Raw genomic sequence first — 25,592 nt, forward strand, 5'->3', positions numbered from 1 at the left:
TGGAAAGTGCTGACTTTTGAGAAGAACGCTTGCATCGCACATTTTTCTTTTGCAGTGTTCTGCATAATTCATATTCCTTAGAAGCCCATTTTGAAAACTTGCGACAGTGTGGTGAGGGATGAGGAAGGAAGTCTCCTCCTGTACAAGCAGAGCTCCTGTGCTGCACTGCTGGTTGGGGCTTCCAGGAAATGCCCACATGATCCTCACAGCACTTTCCCACCCTCCTCTTCTGAATGGTTTCTTTTGTGACAAGTTGGCTGTCCCATTGGTAGCGTCTTCCCGTGTTAGTACCCAGCTCCCCTCTCTTTGCCCTCCCGTTGAGACTGTTTTGCTGTGTACCCCAGCCTTGAATTCACGTGGAGTGCAGGTTAGCCGGGAGTGCTAGGATAGCAGGTGTAGTGCGTGCTTGGCACCTCCCTTAACTCTGAGGATGATTCTTTTCTGCTGCTTTGGCAACTGCTTGCAGAGGGTTCTTAGAAAGGCTGTCTCTGTGGGATTAAATGGCATTTTTTTTTTTTTTTTGGCTTTTTAAAAAAACAGATGAGTCAGACTAGAAGGGCAGATGAGCATCTGCTGTAGAAAATGGTTATTTTTTTTTTTTAAGAAACAATTTTATTTTATGTGTTTTGTTTGCATGCATGTTTGTGCACATGCTTGGTGCCTGAGGTCAGAAGGTGTTGGATTGCTTGCAGCTGGAGTTCTGGATGGCTGTGAATGCTATGTGCCAGCTGGGAATTGAACCCTGGGCCTTGCAGGAAAAACAAGTTTTGTTTTGTTTTTTTTCTTCTTCTTCTTCTTCTTCTTCTTCTTCTTCTTCTTCTTCTTCTTCTTCTTTTTTGAGACAGGGTTTCTCTGTGTGGAGCCTTGGCTCTCCTGGACTTGCTTTTGTAGACCAGGCTGACCTCGAATTCATAGAGATCCACCTGCCTCTGCCTCCCAAGTGCTGGGATCAAAGGTGTATGCCATTACCTCTTGGCTAAAACAAGTATTCTTAACCACTGAACCATCTTCCCATTCCCACAGATGGAATTTTGCAGAGAGTTTACACTAGTATGAGAAGAATTGAAATGTATGGTATGGACTCCTGAGTAGAAGGGCTAAGTTCTGACGATTCTCACCTGTGACTGATTCTTGAGCTTGAGGCCACCCCTGAGCTCAAGCTTTAGGATTTATAAGGTTCCAAAAGCCAAAGTATTTTTGTTAATCTGTCAAACTAGTCAGAAATGTTGGTGGGCCTAGACTGCCAAGTTAACTCAGAGGGCTAAGGTGCTTGCTGCCAAGATTGATAACCAGTTTGATCTCAGGGATCCAAAAGATAGAAGGAAACCAATTCCCTCAAGTTGCCCTCTGACATTTACACATATATGGTGGCACATGTGTGTGTATACACATACACAAATAAATAAGTAAATGTAATTTAAAAAGAAAGAAACAGTCAGCCCCTCACCCCATGCTGAAGCTATGCATGGTAGTGTAAGCCTTTAATTCGAGAGGCAAGGGACTGTGTGTTTGGTGTCAGCCTGGCTTTCATAGTGAAATGCCATCACAAACAAACAAAAAAAAAACCCTCCTTGCCGGTTTGAGGCCAGCTTGGTCTATAGATGGAGTCCAGAAAAGCCAAGGCTATGCAGAGAAACCGTGCCTCAAAAACACACACACAAACAAACAAACAAAAATAACAAAACCGAGAAAAACAAAACAAAGCAAAACCCCCCTCCTAACTTGGAAAACAAAACAAAACAAAAAACTAGTGGACCAGCACTGCCCTTGAATAAGATGGGCCCTTGCCTGATAGATTTCTCAGATCTGGAGGTAGAGTGTGGCCAACACCTTTCTTGACGGACTTCTCTGATTGGCGGTGGATGGTCCTACTGGAGAAATAGGGAAATAATTGAGGTACGTAAGGTATTTGGACATTATAAATTGGCAGTCCCAAGGTAACTTTGGAAGACTGTGTGCTTGGGTGTGGCCTTGCCCAGCAAGCATTCTTTTCCGGTGGAAGTGTGTGCAGTCCCTACCTGCCTGCAGGTCAATAAGGTGCTGGAATGTCCCCCTCTCACCCTCTTCATTTGGTCAGCAGTGAGTGACATGTGGCCTGATACAAACCTAATATGGATGCCTTGGGAGCTACAAAGTTGGATGGCTTCCTTCAGCTTCTGTGTATAGAAGCTAAATAAAAATCTCCTCAGGAAAAAATATACAGATTGAATGGCATTCACTTAAAACACAAATGAGTAAACTGGGTGTTCTACACACCTGTAATCTCAATCCTGTAGAGACTGAAGCCGGAGGAACATGAATTTCAGGTCATTCTGGGCTACGGGGGGAGTCCCTGTTTCAGAACAGCAACAAGAACAAACCAAACCAAAGCAAACAACAAAACCAAACGAATGGTTTTTACTAAAGTGTATGCTGCCTTACACTCAGATCACACAATTATAAGGGTTTGCTTTCTAAATTTTCCTGACTTCCATGTGGAGGCCAACAAGGCTGACATGTCCTGGAAACAGGGCCACGTGTGCAGTTTTATTCTGGGAGAGTTTCAGGGTGTCTAGGATTAATTGGGTGTTCCTGTGCTGCGATGGGGGCCGTGGCAGTGTTTCATGGCCGAGATGCACAAAATAGGTATCTTGTGAGTAGACAGCAGTTTCACCGAGAAATGGTGCTCTGTACCCAGAACTGTGCCGACCAGGAGAGTGTGGGGCCTAAGGTCAGAAAGTTACTGTTGCTGTAGTCCTCCAGGGAACTGGGTGGAGAAGGGTGTTACTCCCCGCCACACTTTGGAAAGGACTAGGGGATTGGAGGTGGGAATGAGGTCAGAAGGGCTTCTGTGGGAGGAGCGCAGAAGCTGGGCTGGTGGTAGGCACTGGGGGATTTTCAGAGGGCTGGGTAGGGATGTGTCCACATCTGCCTGGTGCCCCGGTGGAGGAGGGGTCCTCCTGTTGCCAGGTGCTGTACAGTCTTGCAGCCCATGCACCACCAAAGCTTTGGGCCAGGGGCTATCTTCCTGCATATTATACTTATGTGGAAAGACCAGAGCCAGGGCTTCATGCCAGTCTGGTTCCTATGCCCTATGGTTCCTCTGCATTTGTCCCTCTCCCATTTACTTTTCTTGACCCTGGCCCAAGACTGGGTGTCTGTCTATAGGGTGGTTGAAAGTCAGGTAGGCCAGATTCATATTGGTTTGTCTTCTGATGAAGGTCAAGTGTCTTGTTGGCATGGCAGGTGGGATGAGCCTTCAGGTCCAGGCTGCTGGCTCTCTTGGATCCCAGGCTGCAGCCTCAGGGCAGGCTTTGCTTCCTTTTGTGAAGTGGTAGAGAGCTAATCTGTGTTCTAGTTGGAGTTTAAAAAGCAGTAGATTGATGGCAAAAATCTTTTTTGGTTTTTGGAGACAGGGTTTCTCTGTGTAGCCTTTGCTGTCCTGGACTCACTTTGTAGGCCAGGCTAGCCTGGAACTCAGAAATCTGCCTGCCTCTGCCTCCCTGAGTGCTAAGATGAAATGTGTGCACCACATGCCTGGCTGTGAAAATCTTTTAAAATTATGAGTATTTTAAAATGTGAATATTTTGAATATTTCTAGTATGCATTTTTAATAGCTCAAAATATAGTTCTGAGGTTGTGTGTTGTGCTGCATGTTTTTAATTCCAGGACTTGGGAGTCAGAGGCAGGTGGATCTCTGAGTTTGAGGCCAGCCTGGTCTACACAGTTCTAGGATAGCCAGGGCTACATAATAATAGAGAGACCTTATCTCAGAAAACCAAACCAAACAACAAAAAGCAAGCAAGCAAGCAGGCAGGCAAGCAAGCACGCACATTTCTGAGGCCTAGCATTGTGGTGCACAACTGTAACCCCAGCACTTGGGAAGCAGAGGCAAGAGGATCAGGCTATCCTTGGCTACCTCGAAAGTTTGAGGCTAGCCTTAGATCACTTGAGAACAAACAAATAACAAAAACACAAAACTCCTCACAAGGGCTGGAAAGATGGCTCAGAGGTTAAGAGCACTGGCTGCTCTTCCAAAGATCCTGAGTTCAATTCCCAGCACCCACATGGTGGCTCACAACCACCTATATATAGTGAGATCTGGTTCCTTCTTCTGGCGTGCAGGTGTACATGCAGACAGAACATTGTATATGTAATAAATAATTTAAAAAAAACCCTCACAAAACAACAACAAAAACCAGTTCAGTTTTGTTTTGTTTTTTTAATCTTTATTTTTGGTGGAGGTGGTTGTTGCTGGTCACAGTGCCAACAGATCAGAACCTTGTTTTGAATCCCACTGTGCCTATAGAAATGTGAAAGTCTTTGCATGGCACTGTAGTTTGTTGTGAGTCTGTTGTGAGAAGTTCTCTCTGGTAGATTCCTCGCCACTGTTAATACATACACAAGCCCATGGTGATGGCTGCATCGAGTAGGCTGGCCTCCATTTCTTAGGTTCAGTCACTCTCCTGCCTCAGCCTCAGGAGTAGCTGGGAAAGACGGTGTGCTCCACTCTGTTGACTGCAGTCAGTTCTCCATGTTTATCTTTTGTTGCTGCATTTAACTTCATTCTGAATTGTGCCGGCAGAGTAGCAAATCCCTCTTTCCTAGGAGGTAAGAGTGCAGCTGGAGGGAGCTGCAGGGAGACATTTTTCCAGAGAGGACCAGGCCTTTCTGCCCCAGGCCGACTCAGCCTTTGAAGCTGACGTTCATTTTTGTTTTTGTTTTGAGAACGGGTCTCACTAGATGGCTCTGGATGTCCTGGAACTCAGCTCTGTGGACCAGGCTGGCCTCTGATTCTCTGCGATTCCACCCCCTTGCCTGGCTTGATGGGAGGATGTAGATCCAGTTCCCAGTGCTGTTTCCTCGGTAGTCTCTGATGTGACATTTACTACAGGCCTAATTTAAAAGTTTTTTTTTTTTTTTTAAATAACTTAGAAAGCAAGCAGAATATGGAGTTACAGTCTAAGAACCACAGCAATCTGGAGGCTGAGGCAGGAGGGTAGTGGGTCTGAGGTGAGATATAATTAGACTCACAAAAACCAGAAGCCACACATTATGTGTTATGTTCTTGTTCCTTTCATTCTTATTTATTTTTAAGCTTTGCTAGGGCTGGGAGCTGGGGCTGTGGAATCCCTAGGCAAATGCTCTGTACTACAGTACAGTAAATTCCAGGTGACTTTTCTTTCAGAATAAGATTTTAGGTAGCCCAGATCCTTGATCCTTGATTCTTCTATCTCAAGTCTCCCAAGTGCTGGGATTCCAAATGCTACTACCTCTGGCTTGTGTTGTTATGTTTTTGTTTGTTTGTTTTACAAACACAGTCTCACTATATAGACCAGGCTGTTGGTCCTGAACTCAGAGATTCACCTGCTTCTGCCTTCTGAGTGCTAGAATAAAGCTTCTTTTGTTATGATTTTGGTACAACCCCTTTTACCAAGGAAATGGAGGCCGGCTTAGGTGGTGCAGCCCTTTCCATGCATGTGTATGTGTTAATAGTGGTGAGGAATCGACCAGAGAGAACTTACTGAGGATTCCTTGTAATATCCTTGAAGGGTATTCTGAGGGTGCATATTTCAAATTTTCTTTATTTTTTTCTAGACTATGTGTATGCATGGGCACTGGAGGGCATATTTTTAAAAATTAATTAATTAGTCAGGGATGGTGACACACCTTTAATACCAACACTAAATAAATACATATAATAATAATAACAACTATTATTATTATTATTATTTATTATTATTTTGGTTTTTCAAGACAGGGTTTCTGTGTGTAGTCCTGGCTGTCCTGGAACTAGGTCTGTAGACCAGGCTGGCTACGAACTCATAGAGATCTGCCTGCCTCTGCTTCTCAAGTGCTGGGATTAAAGGTATGTGCCACCACTGCCATAGAATTATTTTATTTTATTTTTTGGATTGTAAGATAGATTTTTGGTTACAAAGCTTTGGATGTTCTAGAACTTGCTGTACAGAGGTCTGCCTGCCTCTTCCTCTTGAGCGCTGGGATTAAAGGCTTGTGCCACTACAGCCATCTAAAATTAATTTTTTGACATAGGTTACACTAAGTAGCCCCTACTGGTCTGGAACTCCCTATGTAAACCAGCTAAGCTTTACACAGAGATTGCTTGTTCTACCTTCCTAGCGCTTGGATTAAAAGCATGGGCCCATATCTGGTTTAGATCTACCATGACCCTATTGTGCCTGTTACCTTCCATCCTGAGGAATACATCAGCAAGTCAGACCTTTGTTAGATGCCTGATCTCTTGACTCTGGATGCCCCAGTCTTTCCAGTTTTTTTTTTTTTTAATTAAAGATAGGGTTTCTCTGTGTAGCCCTGGCTATCTTAGAGTCTTGGAACTAAGTCTGAAGACCAAGTTGGCCTTTAACTCAGAGATCGGCCTGCCTCTGTCTCTGCTGGAATTAAAGGTGTGTGCCACCACTGACTGGTTGATGCCCCAGCTTTTAAAATTGTTTGGAATAGGGACTGGAGAGATTGATCAGTGGACACAAGCACTTGCTGCTTTTGCAGAGGACCAGAGAGAGTTCAGTTCCTAGCACTCCAATGGATAGCTCACAACTGCTTGTAATTTCAGCTCCAGGGAATCACATATCCTCTCTGGTTTCCACAGGCACTCTCCCTCCCACATGCGTGCACATTCATTCTCTCCCTGTTCCCCTGCCCCCCCATCTTCTCTCACACACTGTATGAAATAATAGACTTGTTTTATTATTCTGCTGGATCCACTGCTGGGCACACAGTGCCCCAGAGGGATCTGCTGTCATCTTTGTGTCTCTGTATTTCTGTATTTCCAGCTTTAGGTAATCTGATTTATGATGTTAATGTTTCTTATCATTGGGATTTGAGTTTTTTAGACCAGTGAGTTTATAGTTCTAAAATCTGCAAGACCGATGAGATAATCTACTTAAACAGTGAAAAAGTTGATTTTTGTCTCATAACTTTTGGCGTTTTCAGTCCGTGAGTGGTTTGTCCTATTGTTTGTTGGGCTTGTGGCATGGCAGGATTTCATGGGGGGAAAACATGGAGCAAAATCACTTAACTAAGCTTCCGAAGTGAAAGAGGTAGAAGGATTGGGGCCCGAAGTCCCTTAGGAGAGTAAACCCCCACGACTCAGAGACCTACTATGTTTCACTTCTTACAGGTTGCTTCCACTGTGACCTCCCAATACCTCCAAGCTGGGGAACAAGCCTTTAACACATTGGCTTTGGGGGGACATCCCAGATTCAAACGACAGCTGTATTCATTAATTTTGAAGCTTGTGTCTGTACTGTCACCCACACTAGTTACCTGCTTGTCAGGCGCTGAGAGGTTCCTCAGCCCTCACAGACCGTCTTCTTTCTTTCTGTTTGCTCCACTTGCTGAAGTCCCTGGGACTGTCTAGCTGCCGACATGCTGGGCATGACATGTGCTGCCCACCTGCTCAACCCTCTTTCCCAGTTTCACCTCCTGCCATCCACAACCTGTGCCTGTTAGTTGACTTCCTTGCTCCTAATAAGTTGTTTTTAATTTTTTCTTTTTGCCCACAGGATAACATTTCATGGGATTTAGACATTGGGAATCCCAGGTTGGTTTTATCTTGTCTATAAATGCCACAGAGCTTTGTTCTGGGCTGAAGCCATGTCATTTCAGAACAGTTTTGTCTGGCAAGGAAGGACCAGAGTAGCCCCAGGCCTGGGCCTCATTTCACTCTTCTCTTTTTTAAGAATCTTAGCTGGGCACAGTGGCACACTGTGGGAGGCAGAGGCAGTCGAACTTTGTGAGTTCCAGGCCACCCTGATCTGCAAAGTGAGTCCAGGACAGCCAAGGCTACAGAGAAAAACCTTGTCTCAAGGAAACAAAACAAAACAAAAACCCCAAAACAAAAACAACCAACCAAACAAAAAAACAACACCAAAAAGAGTCTTGTAGGCCAGGCTGACCTCCAGCTTATACTGTGTGTTTACTGTGTAGTGGAAGCTGGACTTGAGCTCTGGTCTTCCTGCCTCCACTTACTGAGTGCTGGAATTGCAGGTGTGTATCACAGTGCCTGCTCTCATCCCTCTTTTGAGGCAGAGTTTCTCCGGAAGCAGGCCATATTGGGCTTCTTGCAGCTGAGAGGTCTATTAATCAGGTCGGCACCTCTCAAGTCAAGGATCTTCCCACAGAGTCCCTCACCTTGGCAAGAGGTGGAGCTCAGCTCTGGTGTCATCTTAGATCGTTCAGAGAGGATAAGTCTGGGCCCTGCTCATGACTGGTAGGTTTGGGGAGATATTTGTTACAGAAGAGAGTTGGAGTTTAGAGAAGAGGGCTGGGCTCTAAGTAGGAACACAGGGTACTGTTAAAAGTGACACTTAAAGCTGGAGTGGAGGGCTCGCTGAGTGAAGGCATGAAGGGAGAGACAGAAGCATCATTTGGCCATCCAAGCTTATAGCTGACTTCAGGTTCTGTGCATTCCCTACTCTGGCTGAGCAGTGGAGACAGCTGCTATGGCCCAGATGCAGATCAGGCTATAGACTGCAGTGCATACCCTGTTTTGAGATATCCTAGGTGTGTTGGGGTGGAAAGATCATTGACCAGGGAGGAAGGATGCTTAACTAAGTCTGGTGGGGTGGCTTAGGGGACAGTAATAGTTGCCTTAACCCTTCCAAGAGTTTTGCTGTAAGGAGCAATGAGGATGGATGGTGGCTGCAGAGGCATCAGGTGTGTTGGCTTCCTGTCACTCCATAGCACACTCAAGCACCATTGGGGCTTGGGAGACAGCTCGCTTGGTAAAGTTCTTGTCATGTAAGTGTGACAGCCTTAGTTCAACTCCCAGCACCCATGTAAGAAGTTGTGTAGAGCCAAGAGTAGTGGCATAGGCATTTAATCCCAGCACTGGAGAAGCAAAGATAAGCCAATCCCTGAGTTCCAGGCCAGCCAGGGATACATGGGGACACTGTCTCAAAACAGCCCCCTTTGGCTGTAGAGATGGCTTAGCGGTTACGAGCACTGGTTGCTCTTCTAGAGGACCCAGGTTCAATTCCCAGGACCCACATGGCAGCTCACAACTGTGTGTAACTCTTGCTCCAGGGGATCCAACACACTCACACAGACATATATGCAGGCAAAACACCAATGCACATGAAAGAACAAAAACAAACCACAATTCTCCCCCTCCCCAACACACCAAATAAAAAATTGCATGTGTCTGTACTGTCACCCACAGTGACAGATCTTGGGGGTCAGACAAGATCTTAATATGTAGTCCAAGTTATCCTTAAACTTACAGAAATCTGCTTACCTCTGCTTTCAGAGTTCTGGAATTAAAGACATGCATGTATCACCATGCCTCGCTGTGGTGCACACTTTTAATACCAACACTGGGAAAAAGGAGATACAGAATTTCTGGGGCTGGCTGGCTAGTGAATTCTAGGTTCAAGGCAAAACAACACAAACAAACAAAAAACTCCACAAAACAAACAATCAAACAAAAACAAGGAGTCCTGGGAGATGGTGGCCCATGCCTTTAATCCCAGTACTTGTAAGGGAAAGGCAAGTGGATCTTTATAGAAGGAGTCTGTTTTAGGATTTTGTTGCTGTGAAGAGACACCAGGACTTACAAAGGAAAACAGCAACTCATAAAGGAAAACATTTCATTGGGGCTGACTTGAACAGTTTTAGAGCTTTAGTCCATTATCTTCATGGAGGGAAACAAGACAGCATGCAGATAGACGTGGTGCTGGAGAAGGAGCTGCGAGCTCTGCATCTTGATCTGAAGGCAGCAGACAGAGACTGTGTGCCACACTGGGCATAGCTTGAGCATAGGAGACCACAAAGCCCGCCCCCACAGTGACACACTTCCTCCAACAAAGGCACATCTACTTCAACAACCACACACTCTTAATAGTGCCATTCCCTATGGGCCACACATTCAAAAACATGAATCTATGGGGACCATATCTATTCAAAACCATCATAGAGTTCTGGGACAGCTCAGACTACACAGAGAAGCCTTATGTGTGTGTTAGGGCAAGGTGAGTGGCACCTGAGGAATGATACCTGCGTGTTCTGTAGCTTCTACAAACACACAAGTAGGTGCTTCCACATGGAAATATGTGACATGTACAAATACAGACATGAAAGAGAGAAAAAAGAACAACTCTAGTCACTGTGGCTTCAGCTTACCTGAGTGGATCCCACAGATTGTTCTGGTGTCTGAAGGGATCTGAGTACTTGGATTAAAGGCATGTGCCACTACCACGGCTGTCTAATTTTTTTGTTTTTCTGAGGCAGGGTTTCTCTTTGTAGTCTTGGCAACTGTACTGGAGCTCTCTCTGTAGACCAGGCTGGCCTGCCTCTGTCTCCTGAGTGCTGGGATTAAGGTGCATGCTACCACTCCTTGGCCTAAGTTTTTATTTTTATTTTTAAATATTTATTATTTATTATTTTACTATTATTATTATTATTATTATTATTATTATTATTTACACTTTATTCACTTTGTATCCCCCCCATAAGCCTCTCCCTCCTCCCCTGCCGATCCCCCCCCTTCTTCATGCATGCCCCTCCCCAAGTCCACTGATAGGGGAGATCCTTTTCTCCTTCCTTCCGATCTTAGTCTATCAGATCACATCAGGAGTGGCTGCATTGTCATCTTCTGTGGCCTGTAAGGCTGCTCCCCCCTCAGGGGGAGGTGATCAAAGAGCAGGCCAATCAGATTGTGTCAGAGACAGTCCCTCTTCCCATTACTATGGAACCCACTTGGACACTGAACTGTCATGTGCTACATCTGTGGAGGGGTTAATATTTATTTATTTTTATCTTATGTGTATGAGCATTTTGCCAGCATGTGTGCCTGTGTACTTCATATATGCAGTGCCTGAGGAGGCCAAAAAAGGGCATTGGATCTTGTGGAATTGGAGTTACAGATAGTTGTGAACCACCATGTGGGTGCCGAAAACAGAGCCCGAGTCCTCTGCAAGAACAAGTGTTTTTTAAAAATAATTTTTTAAAAAGACTAATTAATTAGTTAGTTAATTAGCTAATTATGTATACAGCGTTCTGCCTGCATGTACACCTGAATGCCAGAAGAGGGTACCATATCTCATTATAGATGGTTGTGAGCCGCTATGTGGTTGTTGGGAACTGAACTCAAGACCTCTGGAAGAGCAGCCAGTGATCTTAACCTCTGAGCCTTCTCTCCACCCCAGAACAAGTGTTCTTAACTGCTGAACCATCTCTCTAGCCTCGTAAGTATGTATGTGTGCCCTGTGCATGTTTGGTGCCCATGGAGGTCGGAGGAGGTGTTGGTTACCCTAGAGCTGGTGTTGAACTACCATGTGATCATGGGACCTGGACTTAGGTCCTCTGCAAGAAAAAGTGCTTTTTAGCACTCAGACATCTCTCTAGTCCCAAAGATGTTATTCTTGATAGCCCCAAAGTAGGAAGATTCCAAAAAGCTACTAAGTAGCAAAATATGGAGCACAGTGACCTCACTAGTAAAAGCTGCCATGCTGGCTGCTGCTTGACAGCATTTGGAGAGATAAAGGACAGACAGACATGAGTATTTTGGAAGCCAATGACGTACATATTTTATGTGAATGAGTGGTATGGTTTGTGAATCATATCCCAAAAAGCTGAAAAAGACGATCCAGCCAGTGTGTCAGAGCCACACGGGTTTTCCTGCTGGAGGTTTACCAGCAGAACAAATTTTAATGTTCTGTGAATTAATTTTTCTCCCTCCCCTCTCTACTCCTCCCCTCTCTACTCCTCCCTTGAGGCTCACTCTGTATCCCTGCTGTCAACCTTGCAGCACTCTTCAGCCTCCTATGCGCAGGATCACAGGCATGTGTGCCACCTGGCCGCCTGCGCACTCTCTCGCTTGGGTTTGTTAGTGTGGATTTTGATCAGGAACGCCGCTCATTAACGCAGGCATTCCTCAGCACACCCATGTCAAGCCTGTGACCACTCACTGTCTTCCAGGCATTATGGAAATTATGTTCCTCATAACATTCTGGTTAATGGCAGTTTTGTCAGTAGAAGATCTGAAGTGGGAAAGTCCAGCAGCCTGAGTCTTGCAATTTGTGGGTGGGTTGTGAGTGGCTACTGTGGTGGACATCTTCAGCTCTTTCTTTCTTTCTTTCTTTCTTTCTTTCTTTCTTTCTTTCTTTCTTTCTTTCTTTCTCTTTCTTTCTCTCTTTCTTTCTTTCTTTCTTTCTTTCTTTCTTTCTTTCTTTCTTTCTTTCTTTCTTTCTTTCTCTTTCTCTCTCTCTCTCTCTCTCTCTCTCTCTCTTTCTCTCTTTCTCTCTTTCTCTCTTTCTCTCCCTCCCTCCCTCCCTCCCTCCCTCCCTCCCTCCCTCCCTTCATTCCTTCTTTTCTTTTTTTTATTTTTTTGAGGGAAGGTTTCTCTGTGTGTAGCCTTGGCTGTCCTGGACTCACCTTGTAGCCAAGGCTGGCCTTGACCTCACAGAGATCCACTTACCTCTGCCTCCCGAGTGCTGGGATCACAGTCATGCTCCACCAGGCCTGGCTCACCTTCAATTCTTAAGAGTCTTATCTTCATTAATGTGGACAGTTTAAAGTGAAGAATTTCTTGGCATATATTTGACTGAAACTTTTTATTTTAGACAGTATTATTGTACATGTCAAAGGCTCACAGTTTTAATATCTCTCTGTGTCTCTCTCTTTTTGTGCTGTCTAGGTTGGCCATGAACTTGTGATCCTACTACTTTAGCCTCCTGAATGCTAGGATTAGATTCATGTCTTCTGAATCTGCCAGCATGTCCAGCCTAGGAAGGTATTTTGAAATCTAGGACATTCCCTGCCAGTACTGTCAGGGGTGAGTTTGGTCTGTAGAGAGGAAATGATTAACCAGTGTGTTGCTGAGGAATGAGCTTTCTCCCAGGCGCTCAGTCCCAGCCTGTCCCCATTCTGTGCATTCTGTGCACTGAGGCAAATTACAGCTCACTCCTGGCTAGTGTCTGCAGCTAGTCTGGGTCACTTATTAGCCGAAGTCCATGCTGAGATTGCTGCTGCATTTCAGAGAATGTCAAGGTAGCTAAGATCAGAATCCCACAGCTTAGACTGTCTGGCAGGCTTGTTGACGCAGGCCAGTTAGTTACTCAGACTGTTGGTTACCCTTTCCAAATTGATTTCTAAAGTTAGAATAGGTCAGTAACCCTGTCCTTGCCTATAGCTAATTAAAAAATTATTTTTCCCGACTGTCCTGGAACAGCTCTCTATGTAGATCAGGCTGACTTCAGTGACCTTAAAACTTAGAGAGATCTGCCCGCCTCTGACTCCTAAGTACTGGAATTAAACGCATGCATTACCACATCTGGCCCCAAAGCTAATTCTTTGTTATTAGAGGTTGTTTTGTTTGTTTGTTTGTTTTGTTATTTTAAAATCTGTTCTTTCCAAGATGAGGGCCTCTGCCTAAGAGTTAGACGTGTGGCACTAGTAAGGAGCATGGGCCAGGTACTGCTGTTCAGTGGCACATTAGTAATATATATGATGCAGATACCTCCTGAAAAACATCTGGACACATGAGGGCAGGTCTGCTAGTGTCCCCTGCACTCTAAATCCTCTGTATCATTTCATCTGTTGGGATTTTTCCTATGACATTCCCGGAGTTCGACATTTAGTGACCCCTGTGAAGTGAGTAAAAGTAACGTACCATGAAGGGCTATGTTATGGCCCGTGTCACTCTTGCTGCCTAGCCCTCACAGTAGCATAGGCATCTATGGTGCTGTCTTCTGAATCAGACCAGGCTTTGAGCCATTGCAGAGCTGGGAAACATGAGCACATCTTGGAACAGCAGTACCGGAGTCTCTGTATGTGTGCGCAGCTCATGGTTACTCCTCATGTGGAGTCTTTCAGGCAGGTAGACCTGCTCTGCTACTGAAGACATCCTCTCTCCATCCCCTGCTGCCCCTCAGTCTGCCATTGCCTGGAGGTAGTGGACGGGCCCTAATCAGGGAAAGGAGAGGTGGCACCACTTTCTAGTGGATGAGGCCTGTAGCCAGAAAGGGATACTGAGGACAGGAGTACCTTTAGGGGGCTTATCTCTCTGAGTTGTCCCAGGAGTGTGTTGGTGGCAACTGGAAGTTCTCTCAAGGAATAGAGTCATCTCTTATTCTAAAAGAGAATTGAGTTTTCTGTAAAGGGCTGAGGACAATGCGAGGATGGTGGGACTGAAGTGGCCTGGCCAGGGCCCTGTAGAGCAAAGGCAGGGTTGGCCAGAAACACAGGAAAGGCCAGGTCCACTAAGAGTGTGCTTGAGACCTCTGGGAATATATTCATCTCCGTTTGGGGTCCACAGCTTCTCTGTTTCAGGACCAACTACACTGAGTTTAGTTTCTGCTTTCTGACAGTACTGCTTCTGGCTGTGGGTGGACAGGTTTCCTTCCCACTAGGAACCACTGAGTTAGGAAACTGTTAGGCTTTCTGAGTGATCACTCCCCTTCAGCTAGGTGCTGCTCCTCCTCCTTGTCCTGTTGTGCTTCTGTGGAAGGTGTGTTTGTTTACATTGCCTGAACACAGCATTTCTGTGCTTTTACATGCCTTCCTCTTGCACCCTCACCATCCTGCACACTTGAGACAGTCCCTGGAGTGCATAGGCCTGCCTTTGCAATCACCTCCCACTCATGCTCTTCTGCACACCCATTCTTACACCTCATATTCACATGTTGGTGTTTTCTGTGGTTCTTCATGTGGCTCTGGATGTCTGAAGTTTATGACCCACAAAGAATTTAGAGAACAGGATTGTTAAACTTAATGCATGTAGTTGTCTATGACATTTATGCTTGATGATAACTTTGTTGGATATAAAGCCCTAATGCCTTGTTTCTTTTGCTTGAATATCTTAGATATATTATACCCATTCTGATGTCCAACACTGTCTAGTCTCTCAGGAGCTCCACGAAGACCTTTTTTTGTTTGTTTGGTTTGTCTTTTTTTTTTTTTTTTGAGACATAATCTCACTATATAGTCCTGGATAGAACAATCTAGCCTTGAACTTACGGAAAGTCATCACACCCAGCTTTTTATTTATTTATTTATTTATTTTTGAGGCCTTCCTCCCCCTTCTACTAGGATAGCCGATAGCCTTGGGTACATGAGACCCTGCCTAAAGAAACTAAAGAACAACAAACAGCTTACATATACACCCACACATGAAACAAAAGGTGCTGTGCACAGTAGACCTTTCATCATGTTCTGGGGCTTAGCTGGGGTTCCCCCAGGCTCCTACTATTAAATTTTTTCATTATATTTCATTTATTATTCTGTGTACATCAGGGTACAAGTAACACTGTGGAGATTAGAGGATAACTTGTGGGGGTTGATTGGCTTCTGGGGATTGAATTGAGTTCACCAGGTTCTGTAGCGATGCCTTTACTCACTGTACCATCTGACCAGCCATTGTACTCCAAGATGTCCTGGAGCCCATAGCAATCATCTTGTCTTTTTTTTTTTTTTTTTTTTAATTTTTTTAATTATTTATTTACTATGTATACAATGTTCTTTCTGCATGTAACACCTGCAGCCAGAAGAGGGCACCAGATCTCATTATAGATGGTTTTGAGCTACCATGTGGTTGCTGGGAATTGAACTCAGGACCTTTGGAAGAGCAGACAGTACTCTTAACCTCTGAGCCATCTCTCCAGCCCCATCATCTTGTCTTTTTGTGTGGTACTTGGAATTGAGCTTTGGGCCTTGTCACACCAGGCAAGCATTCTATACTGTCTCAATGCAGTTGAGATTGTTTCTTACTGTCTAATTTTTTTGTTAGCCAATATCTTGAGTTTTTAAGTTTTTGCTTGTTTGTTTTCCTGAAAAAGCATAATTTTTAGGCTGGGCATGGTGGCGAACGCCTGTAATCCCAGCACTCTGGGAGGCAGAGGTAGGTAGATCTCTGTGAGTTTGAGGCCAGCCTGGTCTCCAAAGCGAGTCCAGGACAGCCAAGGCTACACAGAGAAACCTTGTCTCAAAAAAGTGTATTTTTTAATTTTAATAATACACTTAAAATCTGTAATTGTACATTTAGTATAAATGATTAGACTTACACAGAATGATCAATTATGGATATATCAGAAAGAAATTTGATATATTCTGATAGAGGTGCCCTTTCTTTATTGTAAAAAAATGTGGTGGCTGTTGGGCAAAACCAAGAAGAGGATTGTCATGGATTCCAGGCTAGTTGAGGCCACATTTTTTTGTCAGACCCTGTCTCAAAAGTGGGGAGTGAGCAGTGCACCAAAAAACAGAATATGAAAGAAATACTTTACAAGTTAAAGCTATTTTACTTTACAATATGCAAAACACAAAACAATTTAAGCAGATCCTTTCATTTTGTAAGAGAATTATTTTTCGCTTTTTATTTATGGACATTTTAATTCTTTCTGGAAAAACCAAAGCCTCCCATACCCTCTCCAAACTATGTAGCATGTGAACTGCTTCTGGATGAGAAGTAGGTTTGAGAGTGGGCCTCACCATTCCCCTACCCTTTTCCTTTAAACATTCTTTGCTGAAATGAAACTTCAGCAATGCAGTTTACAGTCCTAGAAGGAGGAGCTGCCTGAATGTCCATTTCTTCAGCCACTCTACACAGTGGGCCTGTATCACCACAGGAACTTACAGCCACAGCCCAAGGTTTTTTGGGACCCTCAGGTGACAGCTGTGTGCTTCAAGAGCCTCCATCCTGAGGCTGGGTCTCTTGATGGGAACACCCTGATATCTCTTTAGAGCAGGGAGTGGCAGAGCCTGGTGCTCAAAGGAGATGTGGGGATGAGGCCTCTGCTAGGGTTAAGATGGGTGTGTCCCACCAAGCCTGGCTTTTTATTCTTTTGGGTTTTTTTTGCTTTTCTTTTTAAATTTTTTTTTTTTTTTTTAAACCAGGCTGGCCTCAAACTTTAAGCGATCAGCTTTCCTCTGCCTCCCTGAGTGCTGTGATCAAAGGCCAGCACACCTGACAGCTTTTCTTTTCTTCTTATGTTGTAGCCTAGGTTGGCCTCCAGCTCACAGCTCTCCTGCCTCAGCTTTCTGAATACTGGGAATACAAATTTGAACTACTATACCTGGCTGTGACTATACTAGGCCAGTCAACGAGGGTCTTGGCTTCTGCTGCTGGTCCTGCAACAGTTTACTTCTTTGTTTGGTTTTGCCTCCTGTCTTATAATAAGTTATGAGACTGAGTGGAGACCCCAGGGCTTTGCCTGTGGTCATGTCCCTCTGTGGTCATGTCCCGTGTAGTCGGGCAACCATGTGGCTCACAGCCCCTCTCTCTCAGCACCAATGAAAACCATGAGTCAGGTCTCAGCAGGAATGAGTTCTTCTTTAGAGGAAACGAAACAGTGTATTTATATTCTTTCTTTCCTAGGTAAAAGTAAAGAAGCTGAAATAAAGAGGATAAACAAGGAGCTGGCAAATATTAGATCAAAATTTAAAGGTAAGTGCTACTCTTCTCTACAACATGGTAAGAGTATGATGATGATTTTTAATCTTCATTGTCAACCTAATGCCATCTGGAATCCATCAGGACGTGTCTGAGGGATTGTCTAGATTAGGTTCATTGAAGTAGGAGGATACTGTAAATGGGTTGGAGGGTCCGGGGCTGAATTTAAAAAAGAAAGTAAGCTGAGTACATCACTTCAGCCTCAGGAATGCTCCCAATTCAGCCATAGTAAGCCCTGCTCAGAAGCAAGTGTGCACAGGAGATAAGTGATGCTTAGACCTGTCCATGGTTCATTTTTTTTCCCCCGTGACTGGATGCAGTGTGACCAGCCACTTCAAGTTCCTGCATCATAGACTTCTTCACCGTGATGGCCACACCCTTGAACCAAAATAAACCCTCCCTTCAATTGCTCCTGTTAGGCATTTGTGTCCCAACCACTGGAAAAGTAATAAGCACAGAAACAATCTTTGAACATTTTTTAAACCCCTAAAACACATCAAGTTCTTAGTAGAGTAAATCCAGCCATTAAGGGATCCAGGTAGTTAGAACAGATTGAGTGGATTGGTTGGTCGGTCCCTTCCTAGCTCTGGCTTTGATCTTTCCCTAGGGGTTGGAAATTACACTGACCTGGTGTCTTGTCTGGAAAGTGCTGCTCAGCACTCTGCTGAGGTAGAGCTGCCTTGACAGGCCAGGGACCCTGTTGCTGATGTCTGTTAAACCCACAGAATATCCTTGCTGATTGTTTGGTTGTTTGTTTGCTTATTTATTTATTTATTTAGTTTTTCGAGACAGGGTTTCTCTGTGTAGCCTTGGCTGTCTTGGACTTACTTTGTAGACCAGGCTGGCCACGGACTCTCAAAGATAAGCCTGCGGCTGCCTCCCTGAGTACTGGGATTACAGGCATGCACCACCACACTTGAATTTTTTTTTTTTAAATGAATAAACCAGTGTATCTGCCCTGTCAGTTGAAGACAGAGACCTGTCTTTACTAGGCTGTTTCTGCCAGAAAGGTATGTGCTCTACTGAGGACTCTTACCGTGAAACATGGCACAGCACAGGCTTAGTATCCTGTCTGTAGGACATTTGGGAAAGCCCAGCTAACCCTTGAAGCTGAGCATGCCACAGGAATAGCTGGGATTTCCTAGAAATGATGAATAGAGGAGAAGCTTGGATTGCACCCTGAAGAGGTGCGCGGTCAGAAAGGGTTAGCTTTGTGGTCTTCTAGAATTTCAGGATGGGGTGACTCAGGCGCTTTGAAAGTGGATTTCCTGGACGGTCAGGCAGTTTGAAAACTAGCAGAATTTAAATTATTACTTGTCAGAGTATTTGCAGAATTCTGCCATGAGCTGGCAGAAAGTTAAATTTGGGCAGTTTAAAATAGGCCTCTGAAAGTCTTGATACTGTACATGTAGTGACTGTCTCAGAAGTATTTTTGGGAGTCTGTCACTCACTGCTTTGTAAGGAGCGAGGCTGCCCTCTTGCTGCTAATAGTTTGTTCTCCAGATGTCGACTCCATGATGAGATTGCAATGTCAAAGGTTTCCAGAGAATACCAGTGTATTATAATGAGGAGCGAGGCCCTGGGTAGAGATGCCAGTAGTCACCTGTAACCCACTGGGCGAGTCAGTCCTGCCTCTGGGGCCTTCTGCCACTCCTCCAACTCCCACATGCTGGCAGCTCTGGACTCTCATGTGAAAGGCCTATGTCTACTATTGTAACTGTGTTTTATGAGGAACTAACTGCTAACTTGTTAAAAGATGAGCACCTAATACATTTTAATTTATATGATTAATGCAGAGTTTGACTTTCAAAGTGGGAAGGATTAAATTTGAATGTTGAAATAAGAAAATTTTAATTTAATTTAATTTTATGTGCATTAGTGTGAGGGTGTCAGATCCCTTGGAATTGGCATTATAGACAGTTTTAAGCTGCCATGTGGTTGCTGGGAATTGAACCCGGGTCCTTTGGAAGAACAGACAGTGCTCTTAAGCCCTGAGCCATCTCTGTAGCCTTAAGAAAAATCATTTTATCCTGTGTTTTGCCTGCATGTATGTTTGTGTATTGTTTGTATGCTTGGTGCCCACAAAGGCCAGGAGATGGCATCAGATCTCCTGGAACTGGAGTTACAGGTGGTTGTGAGCTACCTTGTGGGTGCTGAGAATTAAACCCTGGTCCTCTGGTAGAACAGCCTATGTTCTTAGCCACTGAGACATCTTTTCAGTCCCAAATGTGATATTTTTGTTAGCTTTAAGAGTAATAATCTAATTTGTTTATGTATAAGTTAAAAATTAAGAACTTTTGGGCCTGAGAGATGGCTCATTGATGAAGGGTTCTTCCCTAACCTGGCAGCCATCCTTAGAAACCACATTGTAGGGGGAAAGAACTGACTTCTGAAAGTTGACCTGACCTCCACTTGTGTACCCTGGCAAGTCTTCTTCCCCCATGCACACACACACATAAACAATTAACACATGTTAAAAAAGGAAAAAGGTAGCTGGGTGTGGTGGGACACACTTGTAATCTGAGCACTCAGGGAGGCGGTGGCAGGCAGTTTAAGGCCAGCCTGGTCTACAAATTAAGTCCAGAACAGCCAAGGCTACATAGAGAAACCCTGTCTTTTTTTTTTTTTTTTTAAGGATTTATTTATTTTACATATGAGTGCTCTATCTGCATGTACACCTGCATGCCAGAAGAGGGCATCACATTCCTAGTATAGATGGTTGTGAGCCACCATGTCGTTGCTGGGAATTAAACTCAGGACCTCTGGAAGAGCAAACAGTGCTCTTAACCTCTGAGCCATCACTCCAGCCCGAGAAACCCTGTTTTGAAAAACAACAAAACAAAACAAAAAAAAAAAAACAAACAAAAAGAAAAGGAAAAGGTTAAGGACTTTGGCTGGGGATATAGCTTGCTGGTAAAGTTTTTTCCTGACACGTGCAGAGCCCTATATTTGATTCCCAGCACCCCTGAAACTCAAGGGATGTGTTAAATTATCTATTCTATCATATCTGAGTGTTGTGGAAGTAGGAAGTCTTGTGAAGCTGAACTGTGCTGTGCAGGAAGGAAGTCCCTCCTGTGCACTGGCCAGGGCCTTTTGTGTGCTGAGCAAAGTTGGCCATTGAAGGAGTGCAGCAGTGATAGAAAGTCTTATCTGTTCTTGGTGAACTTGCGGCTCAATGTCTGCTCTGGTTAGAAAGTCCAGTTGGCTTAGGTCTGTACTGCCTGGAAGACTGCAATCGATGGTTCCTGCTAGTCCAAGATCAGGCCTGCCACTTGTGTCAGATGGGGAGTAGACAGTGTTCCAAGACCTCCTGAGAGGATCAGAGTGCCATGAAAAAACAAACATTCCCAGGCCACCCAGGAGAAGCTTTAGCTTGTGAGGTCTGGAGCAGCACTGTTTGTACCTTTACCCTTACTGCTCTGAGGAAGGCAGTCCAGATGGAGCTGGATCTTAGAGCCATGGCCATTAGTTGGAATGATGTTGTCTTCCAAGAAAAGCACTTTTGCTTGTCAGCTAGGGGTACGCTATGCTGACATCTAGTAGGCAGAGGATGTAGGCTTCGGACACCCGTAGGACATAGCTTCTTTCTACCAGAAAATACCTGGTTCAGAATGTCAGGATCAGCATCGTGGTGGCGCACCCCTTTAATTCAGGCACTCAGGGAGGCAGAGGCTAGTGGATCACTGTGAGTTTGAGGCCAGCTTGGTCTACAAAATGAGTCCATGGCAGCCTATACAGGGAAACCCTGTCTCGAAAAACAAAACAAACCAGAATGTCAGGATCCCCTGTGTAGAGGATAAAACCCAAAGTATGGGGTTCACCCTCTTCTATATCACACCCAAATCACCCTGCAGCTCTGAGGACCTGGCCCCTGGCCACTCTCACGCTGCAGCTGGGCTTTCTGGGCGTGGACTGCGCACAACCTCACACTTAGACCTGGGTTGAGGTGAGTGAGGGGCAGCAGTCCCTCTGGCAGGAAAGTGCTTCTCCCTGACCTTGAGTGTAGTTGGTTTAAATACAGTGTTGAGTGTGGTCAGAGAGAACAACGGTGCAGAGAAACAAGATCCTGTGAGCTGGAGCCCACGGAGGCCCAGGAGACAGAATCATGGAGACTTTTAAGTCAGGTTCATGTTACAGTGAACTGGGTTTACAGCATTTAAAGGTGTAAAAGGCAAACTCGGTTGGAAACTGAGAAAGTGTCAGATGTGAGAATGGACTTTGAAATAAGACCAGTTGGGGCAACTTAAATGAAGATATGGTAGATGTCTGAGGTGATAAGAGGTAATTTAAGAGAACTTTGGTTTTTTGAAAGATTGGCCGGATGAAAACTGAAGCTCAGATAGGTGGTAGGAGGCACAGACTAGAGTTGAAGCCTGGAAGGTTCCTTGGTGTCTTAGAGGAAAGGTGGGGTGTGTGTGATGGATGGGCTCTAGAGAATTAAGAATCTGGAACAAACACAGAATAAATAAAAGGAAATCCTGAATATGTTAATATACAATGTGTAGGTTCAAAGACAGGTGCTCTGAGCGGTGAGGGCCTGTCTCTACAGCAGCTGTGCAAGGCTTTTGAGCTGGAGCAGCAGGGAGCAGGAAGGATACAAAGCCCAGATATTGAGGAAGTCCACTCTGAGGGTGACTCTGGGAAAATGTCTTATTTAAAAAAAAAAAGCTAAAGAAAAAAGAGAATTAAAACAACAGTAAGAGGAAGGGAAGAGGGAGGGAGGGAGTATGATCTTGTATGTATAAACACTTTTAAAACTCAGGAGGCTGAGGTGGGAGGATTGCCAGTTCAAGGTCAGTCTAAGTGTTATAGTGAGACCTTGTCTCAAACTGAGTAAGGACTGGAGAGATGGCTCAGTGGTTAAAAGCACTGTCTTTTCCAGAAGATCTAGGTTTAATTTGATTCCTGACACACACGTGGTTGCTCACAGCCTTCTGTAACTCTAGTTCCAGGGGAATCTAATATCCTCTTCAGGCGCTGAATGCACACGTTGATACATGCAGGCAAAATAACCATACTCATAAAATAAAATACGTGTAGGGATGGTGATACATACCTTTTTTCTTGTTTGCTTTTTTATTCTTGAGGCAGGTTTTCTCTGTGTGGCCTTGGCTGTCCTGTAACTAGCTCTGTAGACCAGGCTGGCCTCAAACTCACAGAGATCCTCCTCCGCCTCTGAGTGCTGGGATTAAAGCTATATACTAATACCACCGCCTGGCTGGCACACACTTAGGAGGCACAGGCAAGTGGAGCTCTGTGAGTTCATGGTTAGCCTGGTCTACGTGGCAGCAAGTTCCAGGCCATTTATTAACTTGTGACACCCCATTTCAAAAAACAACTCCAAAACCCTGAAATAAGAATAGTACTTCTAATAAAGGCTAAAAAGATGTTTTAAAAACAAGAATGGAAGAATTTCCTAATAGCATGCCTCTCACTGATACACTCATGATTCCAGGTACAAGGTCAGCCACACAGAAATGAATGATAAAGCAGAGAATGCTGAGTAAATTTAAATGGTGATTGTATGTGGAAATAATGTCTTGTGGAGTTTAAAGTCTATGTAGAAATTAGGTCCTTGATAGCAAGCAGATAAAACATGATAAAACGTGAGCAGTGAACATTGGAGAGTTGAATCTGTATCTTGTTTATTTTTATGGCAGTCTAAACTTACTGAATGATTGATGCTGAGTTATACAAAAAGGCACTACTTTAATTAAGACTTAGAATTGTCCATGGACCAGGCTGGCCTGGATTGTGTGATGTCATGAAGGTTGACTTTGAACTTCTGATCCTTCTGCCTCCACCACACTGGTTCTGAGATTATAGCTGCTTCCTGCCACACCTGGTATTGGAGGTCTTCTGCATGTTGGACAAACATCCTACCAATGAGCTTTTTCCAGTCCAGTTAGTTCATATTTGGCCATCTCAAAATAGTTAGAACAGTTACAACATTTAGTTGGTCCATTTATATACTGTGACTCCCTGTTGGATAGACAATCTTTTTTGTTTCTTTGTTTTTATTTTTGTTTTTCGAGACAGGGTTTCTCTGGGTAGCCTTGGCTGTTTTATACTCACTGTGTAGACCAGGCTGGCCTCAAACTCACAGAGATCTGCCTGCCTCTGCCTCCTGGGTGCTGGGATTTACAGGCATGCTCCACCTTTGCTTGGTTTTTTTTTGATGGTAGAAACAAAAATATACCTAAGATCGAAGCTTCTGGAAAAACCGTTCTTCTGTAAATTTGACCTTGCCTGGCCTTGCATTTAGAGCTGGGTCTCTAAAAGACATCCTCATTGACAAAAGTTTTGTTCAAGGGAATATTCACAGAGTACCTTGTGGGGATGAGGTGATTGTAGTTATAAACTTTCACAAAGGACTTGATCTTTGATTTTTGGTTGTTTTCTTTTTGCCCATAGCAGCTGTCACTTTTCAGGGATAATGATCAAGAAAGTAAGGTTATTGTTGATCCATATCTGTAATAATCCCTCATATTCACAGAGATGTGCCTGCCTCTGCCCCCTGCTATCATGCCACATACATCCACACAGCATGAAGAGAGCTGAGGATAAGTCGGAGGTGCAGCCAGCTAGATGGGCTCTAGTGTTTGAGTTTTAAGTTATGGTCTGCTGCCAGGAGGGAGGAAAGGTTTCCCAGCTCTGCAAGGCGACTTTGAGTTGGTCTTCATCCAACTGTTGCAGTGTTTGTTCTAGACATCCCTGTGAGGTCAGCAGGTCTGTATATAGCCCTTAACTAGCAGGAGAACGTTGCTGTTATAGCCTTGACCAGTCACTTATCTTTAGGCCATGCATACCTTTTGTTTTTCATAAAGTTCTTTATTTGTAACCACAGCCTGCATAATGCATATTTAAAATTTTAAAATTTTATTTATTTTACATCCTGACTGCAGTCCCCCTGCCCCATCTCCTCCTCCTCCATTTCTCTTCAGAAAAGGGCTGGCCTCTGTGGATATCAACCTGCCGTGGCATTTCAAGTTGCAGTAAGGCTAGGCACCTCTTTTGTTAAGGCCAGACAAGGCAGCCCAGTTAAGGGAAGGACTCCCAAAGCCAGGCAACACAGTCAGAGACAGACACTGTTCCCACAAGAAGATCAAGCTACACAACTGTAACATTTGTACGGAGGGCCTAGGTCAGTCCCATGCAGGCTACTTGGTTGGCAGTTCAGTCTCTGTGAACCTCTAGGGGCTCAGGTTGCTTGATCCTATGGGTTTTCTTGTGGTGTCTTTGACCCCTCAGCTTCTACAATCCTCCCTCCCCATCTTCTGAGGGATTCCCTAAGCTCTGCCTACTGTTTGACTGTGGATCTGCGTCTGTTCCCATCAGTGGGTGAAACCTTTTAGATGACAATTTAGACCAAACGTACCTTATACAGACTCAGCATCACAGAAGACTCAGCCTAGTGAGAGCAGTATATGCCAGCATCGCCTCCTGCTGCAGGTCAACTCAGAAATATGCTTCCAATAAAGTGAGCAGCAGTGCTGATGGCTCTCAGTTACCCGGGAGCTTTGTGCTGTAGTAAGCCTCGAGTTGAACTGGGATCGGGAGGGAGTTCAGCTATGCCACCGTTTCTGGACTGTGTGTGTGGTTTTATGATAGGTGATTTACCCCATAACTGTTGTGAAATGGAAGATAATTTATAGTAAGTGTATCTGCCTAAGGCAATAAGCTTGTTTAAAGGATTAGCTTGATGGCTTGTGCAGGGCTTGCAGATCTATTGCTTTGGGGCTTTTGGGGCCAAGGCAGGTTGAGAGAGGTCATGACCCCACTGACAGGCACATGTAGGTCTTTTGGGCACAGAGCACTGACTGCCGGGTATTCTGGATTGTGGTGTGTACCACACTTACTAAGAGCAACAGTCGCTCTACCTGTATGTGTCTAGCCGCATGTCTGGCGGAAAGCCTGTGCTCTCTTTGAGGCCCTCACTGCAATCTGTTACTCTGCCACACAGTTTCTGCCTTTCTCACCTTGCCCACTAGATATAAACCTTTTATTCATCTTTTGTGTAGGTGATAAAGCTCTTGATGGCTACAGTAAAAAGAAATATGTCTGCAAGTTACTGTTCATCTTTCTCCTTGGTCATGACATTGATTTTGGACACATGGAAGCTGTGAATCTTCTGAGTTCAAACAGATACACGGAAAAGCAGATTGTGAGTATGGTTGAGGGGCAG

At 44.5% G+C, this 25,592-nt stretch overlaps 1 protein-coding gene across 2 annotated transcripts in view; it reads left to right on the plus strand.

The window, feature by feature from the left end:
- Ap2a2 (adaptor related protein complex 2 subunit alpha 2) overlaps window positions 1-25,592 on the plus strand; it is a 65,074-nt gene that overhangs the window by 6,083 nt on the left and 33,399 nt on the right. For both annotated transcript variants that reach the window (XM_021646230.2, XM_021646231.2), the window contains exons 2-3: window positions 17,333-17,401; window positions 25,429-25,571. In XM_021646230.2, the coding sequence (XP_021501905.1) occupies window positions 17,333-17,401; window positions 25,429-25,571 (212 nt within the window). The remainder of the gene's footprint in view (window positions 1-17,332; window positions 17,402-25,428; window positions 25,572-25,592) is intronic.

This window comes from Meriones unguiculatus, chromosome 1 (genome assembly GCF_030254825.1).
Source record: "Meriones unguiculatus strain TT.TT164.6M chromosome 1, Bangor_MerUng_6.1, whole genome shotgun sequence".
NCBI classification, from domain to species: Eukaryota; Metazoa; Chordata; class Mammalia; order Rodentia; family Muridae; genus Meriones; species Meriones unguiculatus.